The 12118-nt window shown below is 31.2% G+C and overlaps 1 protein-coding gene and 1 pseudogene across 1 annotated transcript; both read right to left on the bottom strand.

Moving 5' to 3' along the window:
- Positions 1–1306: 1306 nt before the first annotated feature.
- On the bottom strand, positions 1307–3481 carry LOC115964814 (putative pentatricopeptide repeat-containing protein At1g53330; the record flags this gene model as incomplete). The annotated part of the gene is made up of 3 exons (XM_031084061.1): positions 1307–1393; positions 2513–2873; positions 3372–3481. Coding segments are annotated over 3 exons (558 nt in total), but the record flags the coding sequence as incomplete, so codon positions are not given.
- A 4341-nt stretch (positions 3482–7822) lies between these two features.
- On the bottom strand, positions 7823–11533 carry LOC115964813 (annotated as a pseudogene).
- Between the last annotated feature and the right edge of the window lie 585 nt (positions 11534–12118).

Here is a 12118-nt window from a genome sequence, read left to right as displayed (position 1 = left end):
AGATATGCAACCCTTTGTAATGCACCGTTTTCAAGGATGCAGAGCATCCCTATAAAGTTTATGCATCAATTTTGGGGGTGAGCTGTCCACCATTACTACACTGATGTTCGTAATGCTGCTTGTGCTGCTCAACAATTTGGTACGTTCTTTGGTTTTCCATTGAGCTTACACGATTTTCTTCATTCAACGATTTCGAATTTTTCAACAAATTCAGATGATCAATACATTAGTACACAGTTTTCCATTTAATTTTCACGATTTTGTACATTTAACGAATTCAAACTTTTCAACAAATTCAGACTATCTGTACATCTAATTTACACAATTTTATTTTGTACTTTCAAGATTTTATACAATCAACGAAATCAAATTCGAACGATCTGTACATCTAAATTTTGTTTTTTACAAATTCGAATGATCTGTACATCTAATGTACACAATAACTAAATGAATTTTCACGATTTTGTACTTTCAACGAAATCAAATTTCTCAACAAGTCCAGAATATTTGTACATCTATACATTTATTCAAATCTGCTTACTACATTCATAAAATTTGTTTTCTGCATTAATTAAAACTATTCATTGTTTTCTCATAAAAATTGTTCACTGTTTTCTACATAAACTATTTCTAGGATTTTGCATAAAATTATTTTCTATTCAACATTATTTAAAAAATTGTTCACTCTCTTTTCTGCATAAATTATTCTTTGCTCACTCATGCATAAATTGTTCATTGTTCATTGTTCATTGTTCATTGTTCATTGTTTTCTCATAAAACACCTAGTGAAATCATGTTTTCTAAATTTAAATGCCAAATCTGAATGCTTTTTCTTGTTTGAATTTCACAATAATCGAATCTATTTTTCTGCATTGATAAAATATGTTTCTACATTAATATAATTTGCTCTTTGCACATCATGTTTACTGCATATTCAAATCTGCTTACTGCATTCATAAAATCTTTTTGAGGGGGAGAGAGTACAAAAGTCTTTTTGAGGGAGAGGGAAGGCTATTACAAAAGGCTTTCTAAAACTTGGAACTTAAACGCTTAGAATCTTAGAAACTTGTCTTCTGTCTTTGTAGTCCGTCTCTTTTATAGGTGAAATGAACCATGGTAAAGTAGGTAAATTTAACTCAAGTTAATCTGTCGGTGGTATGGAAATTAGTACTGATGAGTAGTAGTCTGTCTGCGTCTGTCTGGGAATCTTTCAGATCTCGGGAATTATCAGATCTCTTTTTACACATGCTAGTAAACAGTAGTAACTTTTGAACACCTGTCTGGACTGTCTTGATTTGTCTGGAAGCTATTCACGCATGCTGGTGAATAGTAATCTGTCATGGATGCCATCTTCGGTGGTTCTACCCAAGCCATTAAAGATGCAATGGCTGTCCTGAATCAAGAAATTATGTAATTGTGGTAGTCAATGTTGATGTGAATTTGAATTGGTTCAGAACCTTAGGAACAACTACAACGAGTCCATGGCTTAGGTGATTATCTTGTTTTGTGTTTCATTCTCTTTTCCCTTTGCATACAAATTTCATTCTAGATATGATTCACATTTATTTGTTCATTCTAATGATTTCTGCCTTTATATAAACTACAAAATGAAAATTCTTTGTTTGGGTTCTTGATTTTGAATAAATAGAGTAATATTAATAACATTCTGGTGAATGATCATTATTGACAACTACCCTCTAGGAAGCTGTTTTATATTCGGGTATTTGTTATTTTGTTAGCTTTAACACATTATTAAATAATTTACGCAAAAAAGAGAGTAAACAATTTTTTAAATAATGCTGACAGAAAATAATTTTATGCAGAATACTAGAAATAGTTTATGCAGAAAACAGATTTTATGAATGCAGTAAGCAGATTCGAATATACAGTAAACATGATGTGCAGAGAGGAAATTTTATTAATGTAGAAACATATTTTATCAATGCAGAGAAAAAGAGATTCGATTATTGTGAAATTCAAACATGAAAAAGCATTCAAATTTGGCTTTTAAATTTAGAAATCACGATTTCACTAGGTGTTTTATGAGAAAACAGTGAACAGTTTTTAAATAGTGAACAGAAAATAATTTACGCAGAAAAGAGAGTGAACAACTTGTTATAAAGTTTACACAGTAAGTTGTTATTAATTCTCATCTGGACCTATTAGTGACATTATATTTTCCCCTACCATTAACAACTTGTCATGCAGACTTTATTGTGAAATTTTTGAAAAAATATTGTGTCCATAACTTCCATAAAGAGAGGTAATTAAAACATATATATCTTGTCTTTTTTTAGTCCCTGTTTAGAAAAACGCCTTCTGTTTTAGTCCTTTCCATCAGTGCCGTTAGGGCACTGACCTACGTGGCAAACAGAATTATTAAAATAATAATAAAAATTTTTATTTTGTCATTACAAAATGCCAAGTCAGCATTTAAATTTTTTAAAAATAATTTATTAAATTTAACTAAATAAAAAAATAAAAAACAGACGTGTTTGCAATCGCCCCTTACAAAACCCTTCTCTACCATCTCATCCAAAATTCTAAATGTTGCTTCAGGCATGCACCCAAAGCCTTTCATTTCCTCCAAAAGCCCCAAAGCCTCTTCTTTCCTCCCAACCTCAAAAAGCACTCTAATCAAAGTAGAATACACTGTTGAGTTCAATTTCAACTTGTTTCTCACCATCTCCTCCTTAAGCTTAAAAGCCAAACTCAATTCACCAATCCCACAAACCCCTTTAATCAATGAGGTATAAACAAACGCATTAGGCATAACACCATAAACTCTCATCATATCATTTTTCAACTTAAAAGCTTCTTCCAACCTAAAGTTCAAACAAAGCTGATGAATCAAAGTCCCGAAATTCACCACACTGGGTACCTAATCCAGTCTTTTGAGAAACTAACTGCTTCCTAATTACTTAAAATGAATTCTCTGTGAAACCTCTCTTTAATGAAGAGGTAATTCTATTTTTGTAATCCCCTGTTTTACTTCGTGTATATCTTATTTTCTATTTTGTGAGTTACTATGATTAGTTATGTTATTAACACACATGGGATGGACTTGCCGGTTGCATTCCCTAGTTTGGAAAAATTGTATATCACGCACATGGAGAACTTGAAAATCATATGGCACGATCAATTAGCTGAAGATTCCTTTTTCAAGCTTCAATCTCTACTTGTTCAATACTGTGAAAATCTTGTGAACATCTTTGAATCTAATATGTTGACAAGATTCCAAAGTCTAGAGACTTTACAAGTATGTAATTGTGGTTCACTACAAGAAGTGTTTGAAATTCAAGGGCACGATTATAGAGACACACATGCCGTGACAGTCATTCCTTAGAAAAAATTGTTTTTGCATCATCTACCGAAGATGAAGCAGACGGTGCAGGAGGCGGGCTCGGGCGTAGAAGGAGATGACATTGCAGAAGATGATTTCGGTGGGAGAGAAGCGATTGCAAACACGTCTGTTTTTTATTTTTTTATTCAGTTAAATTTAATAAATTATTTTTTTAAATTTAAATGCTGACTTGGCATTTTTTAATGACAAAATAAAAATTTTTATTATTATTTTAATAATTCTGTTTGCCACGTAGGTCAGTGCCCTAACGGCACTGACGGAAAGGACTAAAACAGAAGGCGTTTTTCTAAACAGGGACTAAAAGCGGTAAAAATAAAATTTAGGGACCAAAGTAGGAATCGTGCGAAAATGTAGGGACCAAAATGTGTTTTTCGCCAAAAAAAAAATTAGAAAGGTTTTTTTATTGATAATCTTAATTAAAGATATTATATATAAGGACAAATATACAAAATTATGCATGTGTATATTATAATAATCATTCATTTAGTTAGAAAATAATTCTAAAATTATGTAATAATAACTCATTTAGTTATAATTTCTCAAAAAAATATATAAAGAAAATTTAGGATTAAAGCCATGCAACGCATGGAACTTTCACTAGTATCTTTTATAAATTTAAGTATTATAAAACATTTCATCCACACTTTAAGGGTATCATTTGATTCATGTTGACGACCCGACCCGACTCGAATAATATTGTGTGATTTTTAATGGGAGATTTTTGGAGGCTTAGTCCATGGAGCGGAGGCTTGGGCCGAAAGGCCCAAGCCGGAGCGCTTGTAGAAATTAACAGTTTTACTTAATGTAGAAATTAAATTCATATTTTGAAATTAAAATCCCTATATTTTACAATGCTTCTATTTAAATAAATAAAAACATTAAAAAAAAAAAAAGCTACTTATTTTTATTTTTATGTTTATTTGTCAATAATCCCAACAACCAAAAAAAAAAAAAAAAAAAAAGTTATAAGGAACTCGAGTTCTTTACAACGTACTCGAGCCACCAGGCTCGAGTACCTTAGAAAAAAAATTTATAAGGAACTCGAGTTTATTAAACTCGAGTTCCTTAGAAAAAAAAAAAAAAAAAAAAGCATTTTTTAATGGCCCAATTCCACCTCAGCAGCGCCATGGTGGCAAAACCCCTTGGAACTCGAGTTTAAGAAACTCGAGTTCCATAAAAAGTGGTATTCTCCTATATAGTTCCGAAACAGTGTTTTTTTACAAAATATTTCAAAATTTCGTGGTATTGGGCCATTTTGGCCCCCAATTTTGTGTTGAACTGTTTCTCTCTATTTTTGGCCCAAAATAGGCGAATTGTAAAATGTGGGCCCAAGTAATTGGCTTTCCCCCCTTTTCTTTTCCGTCACATAAATCAAATAAAGGAAATTGTTGTTCAATAGTTTCCTTCCCTCATAAAAACCTCCAATAGATTTTAAATCTTAGGAAAAAAATGCCCAAGATCGGTTCTCACTCCTCAGATAGATTGTTAAACGAACAAAAAAAATTAATAAAAATTGACTTTCTAGAAATGTCTAGTTGTCTCTCTAATTTTTTTTCCTGAATACATCCCTATTTATTTTCATCATGTCTATAAAATATAAATACATATATAAACAATTTTATATAATTTTATTAAATATATTTTATGAATGAAATTTATTAAAATATTAAAATTTTAATAAAAAGGTTAAATATATCAAACTAAAATAAATTGCTAATTTCTTGTTCTTATGACATTTATTTAGTCTTTAATGGGTTTTTTCACATGCAAAAAAATACTTATTTTCTAATTTTTTTTTTTTTTGTATTCTTTTTCTTACAAAAGTAAAAAGAAAACACGCAAAAATAAAATTTGAATTATACATAAATCTACTAGTCATATAATTCTACAAAATAAGAAAACAAAACAAAATTTATACATGAAAATAAAAATAAAGTTATTTTATTACTTTCTCTCTCTTCTATTAATGATAAAAAAAATTAAAAATATTAAAGAAATAATGTTTAAATAAAGTGGTAAAATTATATAAGATGTGACGTATGATGTATTGTAAAATAGTGTGTTAAAACTTAAAAGAGATAAATTAACTTTTTGATATGTCAAAATAACATTTTTTAGCACAACTGTTGTTAATGCTCTTTTTTTTTTTTGCTAAACTTCAATTTCATTAAACACTAACAAAAGAGCACAATAAGGAATATTCCATACAAACCGACAAAAGTGAGGGAGGAAGATTACTCTTATTGAAACAAAACTGCTGGCAGGAGTTCAACACAAATCTAGCAACTGAATGCATAGCTGAGTTATTGTTTCTCCTAATCCAGTGAAACTTACAAGAAACAAAACTAGAAACTAAGCTACAGATGTTGTTAATAATAGTGCAAATGTTCCAATCTAGTAAATGGTCTTGAGATGACAAAGCATTGAAGCAAACTTGTGCGTCACCCTCAACAATGACAGTCTTCCAATGTTCCTGAATCGCAAGTTGTACAACCCAAAGAATAGAGGTAGCTTTTGCTTGAGATGGTGAGCACGAATGGAGACCAGAACCCCAAATAGATAGGACTTCACCTCGATGATCTCTAGCGACCATTGCCAGGGCAGATTTGGAGCTATTTAGCGCATGATGTTAATGCTCTTATTCCTATCATAAGTATCCCTTCTTTTTATTTTTTATATTTTTTTATGCAAGTACATATCCATGTCCAATTTATTCAATATTAAGGAGTAAAATCTTCTCCATTATCACAATCATGAGTGGCGATGCACGTGTTTATATTTGGTAGAGGTGTTTGACACGTTTGATTATGTACATCCAACATTACATTTTAAAATTTGTTATATTTTTATAGTTAATATTTATGCTGAAAATAATATTTGATTGAATTAAATATAATTGGATTATATTTAAATCAATAAAAATTTTCAAAAATATGTGAAAAATATAATATTGAATTAAAATTTGTTATTTGTCTTGAATGACAATGAAATAAAATAAAAAATTGATTTTATGTATTTTATTTACCGAAATTTATGCTATATTATGATTTGTGTGATTTTTATATGAATAAATAGTGCATAATTACTCTAAATTAGATGCAGAAAAATAATTTTACCAATATCAAGAAAAATTGGGGAGTTTTTTTATTTTTATTTTATTGAATTAATTTCAAATTTAAAATATTTATTTCCATATTTATTTCTCAGTCAAATATCAAATTTACAAATTAATACATGATATTAAATTTTGCATTTAGCAAAATAAAAATTATTTCTTTGAGAAATACAATTTATTTTTTTGATTAGGCTAAAAAATATGGCGCATGTGCCCTAAGAATTATTCTTGACATGTAAAAATTGTTTTAACAAACCATATTTCCATGACATACTTAGAACTGAGAAGTACATAGAATTAATTTAGATAGTGGGAGTATGTTTGAGGTAGATTTTCACTCTTGTGATGTGTGCTAATTATTTTAAGTTTAATTTATATAAAAAACCAAATAAATAAAATAAAATAAAATAATTCTTTGAAATGTGTTTGTCAAAAGCTAATGTCTTAAATGAAAGAGGTCTTGGACACTTTGATTCATTCACTAAGTGCAATATCCGTTAATTTGGATGAATAGTTAACAGATTTGTTTTCAGTTCAAATTTTACGGGTGTAAATTTAACAAATGAAACTTTACATGCTAAATAATGACAAGGTCAAACCACATGAATAAATTGTAATCTGTCATTTGATTTTTATATGGTAAACGAGTTTTTTTTTTTTTTGGGAACCGTATGTTCAACTTGGAGACACCATTGAGCTTAACATGATTCAAGAATTTTTATGGAAGGTTGCTGAGATGGTATTGAAGCGCGACAATCAAGAGCAAAAGAGATTGGGGCCATTGGGCTATAAGCCTTTTTTTAAAGTGTGATTGAATGATTTGGCACTATTTTGAGACCTAGGTTATATAAGATAGAAATTCTACTCTAGCCTAATCTAAGTATATATGTGGGTAAAGTTCTCTCTTGGAGACTTGAACTCCAACCCTTTTTCCCCCCACACCCCGCAAGCACTTATATTTGTAGAGTAATCATCGCACCAAAAGTGTACGATGGTAGAAATATCCATTTTTTACATATACAATATTAGTTCAAAGCAATTAATACTAAACAATAGCGGTGTCATGTTGAAGTCATGGATCAATCATAGTTGAATAATGATTTTAATTGAGATATTTTTTTTGGGTCAATAAATGGTTAATGTTTAGGAAAGATTGTTAAGGTGATAATGTATCATTAATAACTCTATATAGTGTATGCTTTTATTAAAAAAAAGGGAAATTATTAGTATTACATTTCAAATTCATACCTTCTCCACACACAAAAAAAAAAAAAAAAAAAAAAATCATTAAACACTAGCAAGGAAATAGCCTGGACAAAGCTGCTATTAGATTGATGACTCTATCACCCTTGAATCATCCTCCCACATTGTGAGGAAATGTTTGATTCAGTATTGCTATGCATGAAAAATGCAGGTTCTAAAGGTATTGGTAGAGTAATAGAGAAGCTAGTAAGCATAAGAATAATGGAGGCCATAGTTGGTCTATTAGCTACATCTTCTTGAACACACAATAATCCTATGTGAATACATCTCATTATTTCAGTTGTCGAACCTGCCTTCAATGTGGGATCAACAAGATTTGAAGCTGTACCTTGTTTCCAATTTTTCCATGCCTGCAAGATAATTTAAACGAAAAAACACAATATTTAAGAGAACATTATTTTGTTTTGTGTTTTAAAGAGAAAGAAAGAAAGAAAGAAAAAGGCTATTCAATAGGAGATAGTTCTTCCCTTCCTTTAAACTCCCCATCCTTCATGTTGATCCCAACTAACTATACAAGCTACCTAGATATTATATTAATTTATGGATGTTATTAGTGTCATACTAGTAGGCACAAGGGACATGTACCCAAAAAAATAGATTACCATAGTCCACATCAAAAAGCTAAGGGTGTTGGTTGAAATTTCCCTTCTTTCTCCTTTTGAGTCTATTTAATCAATACCACCCCCGCCCCCTCCCCCCCCCCCCCCCACGCCAACACACATACACAGAGAGAGAGAGAGAGAGAGTCTATCAAAATATGTAATACACAGATTTGATCTTGCAATCTTACCTACCACTGCATACTTATGAGATGTATATAACATTAGTAAAAAAATAGTCATACTTACGTAGCTTAGAAGGTCCTCAATATTCTCTCCATTCAAGAAGCAACTATTCTTTTGTCCACTTATTATCTCTAAAACTAGCACACCGAAACTAAAAACATCAGACTTCACTGAGAATTGTCCATACATTGCATACTCTGGAGACATATATCCACTGCATATTCATAATTATTTTCAACAATACTTGTTAGGACTTTCATATTGTTTCTTTGGTACAAAGTAAACATCAAGTATACCTAAAAGGATACTTACTAGGTCCCAACAATTCTATTTGTATTGTCTTCACTTTGATCAAGTGCAAACAATTTTGCCATACCAAAATCTGAAATTTTTGAATTCATTTCAGAATCTAATAGGATATTGCTTGCTTTGAGATCACGATGAATAATACGAAGCCGAGAATCTTCATGAAGGTAAAGAAGCCCTCGAGCAATGCCTCCTATGATTTTGTAGCGTCTTATCCAATCTAGATGTGGACGCTTGATTGGATCTACATATTTAATAAAATATATTATATGGTACTAAAATTTTTTAGGGAGTCTATGCACAGGATATGTAAACCAAAATAAAATTACAATAAATATAATTTGAAATGAATGTAGATGTAAACTCATACCAAAAATGAAGTGATCAAGGCTTGCATTAGGCATAAACTCATAAATTAAAAGTCTTTCATTTCCTTCCAAGCAAAATCCTAAAAGTCTAACTAAATTCCGGTGTTGAAGCTTGGCCACTAACAACACTTCATTCTTAAATTCAAGATCTCCTTGTCCAGAATTTTTTGAAAGCCTTTTCACAGCAACATCTTGTCCATTACGAAGCTTACCCTGAAAAATGTATTAGATTAAAATATATTTAACCCTTATGCAGATATCCATTTTGGAATTAACATGCTGTGCATCGTGATGACAAACTTTTTCATATAACATGCCGTGCATCGTTGACTCCATATAGAAGAGGGAGAGTTTGAATCAACTGTCTCTACATGGTGAGACTGATTCCATTTTACGCTTCAAATTAAAATATTATAAATTTAATTGTGTATTGAAGCACTCTGATGCTATTAGATTCAGGGGGAAAAAATTTACTGGTTAAATTAATTTTCTTCATTCCAAGTAAAATGGAGTGGATAATAGCCTTTAAGGTTAATGATAAAGTCACATTACCTTGTAGACAACACCAAATCCACCTTGTCCAAGCATATTTGCATCAGAAAAGTCATCGGTTGCAACTTTAACAGTGCCAAAGTCAAACTGCAAGGACTCCAAACTTTCAATCTCATCTACAGCTTCGCCTGAACAAGATGTTATTAGTTCCTTATTAAGAGAGCAGCGCATTTTAAAATAAGTGCAAGCAACAACAACAGCTTCTCAAAAACTAATTATATATCAAAGTCTAGATGCCAAATAGATTAGTATATAAAAAAATTGTTTGTTATAATGGAAATCATTTCTTGAACCAACACGTTGAATGTTAATTGGTGAAAGATAAGTATCAATTTATAAGAAATATTCTCCAAATTATGTCATGGTTTAAATTATAATCCCTAGGAAAAGTCTTCCTCTTAATAAGATAAATAACAAATAACAATAGAGTGGTGGTTGGAAGTTAGAATATTATAAATTTTATTAGATAAGTTTTACAAACTAATATATCATGTATTACAAAAAAAAATAATTTAAATATTTATTTATTATATTATTATCGTATGATGTCATTTTATAAGAAAATCTACAGTAATTTCATAACAGTAAACCAATTAATTAACTTACTTTCTGGTTTCTTTCCTGGCTTCCTAACTCTTAGGTAGATGCAGGAGATTATTATCAGCATCACAAAAGCAATAATGGGCACAACTATGATGACTGTTTGAGATTTGTTACCATCATTTCCTGCAAAATCAGAAATTTGTTCGCACAAATTTATTCTGACGGAGGAATCATAAAATTTTTCAAGTGTTATAAAATTTGAATTAGTTTTGAAAATTGAGAAATTGTGCTGGGAAAGTAATAGGGACCCCCCTCCCCCTCCATATATTTCTTTTTTGAAAAGGTAAATTTCAAATTTGTTATGCATTAAGTTTAAAGACACAAGTACCTTTGTCACCAGAGGTATTGGTGGATTGTGGAGGAGAAGATGTTGATGTTGCTAATGTTGGCGATAGAGACGGTGGTGGTGATGGTGGTGGTGCAATATCAGCTACGGGGTCATAGAAGCGGTAGATCTCATACCGAAAATTACAGCTGGGTCTAACAACTCTCCCACCTTGCTTGCCGTCACAACAACTCGGAATATCACCGAAAGCCCCAGTCAAGCAATCACTGCAATCTTGCTGAGACAAATCAGGCGTGCATTGCACAAGTGCATATAGTGTTTGAAAGTTTGGTGCTGTTGCATTTGCTTCTGCAAACTTACTAAGAGAACCACCTGCTACAGCTTGAACTCTTAGTCTATCCAACAAGGTCCTAAGGTCCTGATTGAACTCATCCAAATTGGCAGAAACGTTATTGTAATTCCACATGTAGAAAGAAGGACTATTTTCCATGATGCCAAATATGTTGCGTAATGAGTAGCGTAACATGCAATAGTCATACCATCCTATTGCTTCCTTCTGATTAGGACAAAGCTGTGTCAGAAGCTTTGTAGCGTTATTGAGGCAACTACGGCACACATCTGGCTTAACATCTCCTCTACAAAGCCCAAGTGCGTATACTTTGTCAGGGTTTTGGCCATAAGAAGAATTGTAGAAGCCATAGTCATTCAGTGTTGGAGGAGAGGGAGGAGAGTAGGTGATTGAGGTTTGCTTTGTAGGTACTGTTGCTTGTGTAGTTACCATTGTTTAAACAAAATTGGTATAGGAATTAGGAAGTTTGGCTGAGCAATGGCCTGAGCAATGAACATGCAAATGGAAGACAAGACGAGAAGTCTAGAACAAACTTTTGCCATGCTTTACATGAAATTATGGCAAGATTTAGGTCAAGAAAGTTATCATATAGGCTTTTATGGAGAAGGATGAACTGGTGGGGTGACTATAAACATTGGATTAGAGCCGACTTTTGACGCACAGAAGAAAGTCCATGATGTAGAATTGAAACATTCAACCTATTGTTACTTAAATTCTTTTAGGCGAAGAAAAACTATTCAATTTTCTATGCAAGGGCATAAGTGTGTATATATATATATATATATATATATGTCGTGTGAGTTGTATGGATCTTTGGTCAACCATGGAAGCCAATGATTATGATCTAGACAAGAGAGAGAAAAGGTTTTTTTCGAGAAAGAGAGAGACAAAGGTAGTTGGAATATACTGAAAATTTTCTTGTGATTACTTTTATTATCCATCAATTTAATTTTCAGTAGTTAATTAAATATTTGTAAGATTCTATATATATATATATATATTTTTTTTTTTTTTTTGGTATGATATCCACTAATTATCCTAATTAAGATGTAATTTGTAATTAATTTTAACCAAAAAAAAAAAAAAAAATCCTCTCCCCTCTGCTTTAAGATAATATAAAGAGAAAG

The sequence above is a fragment of the Quercus lobata genome, chromosome 10 (genome assembly GCF_001633185.2).
Source record: "Quercus lobata isolate SW786 chromosome 10, ValleyOak3.0 Primary Assembly, whole genome shotgun sequence".
Classification (NCBI taxonomy): Eukaryota; Viridiplantae; Streptophyta; class Magnoliopsida; order Fagales; family Fagaceae; genus Quercus; species Quercus lobata.
This window is presented reverse-complemented; position numbering and strand designations above follow the sequence as displayed.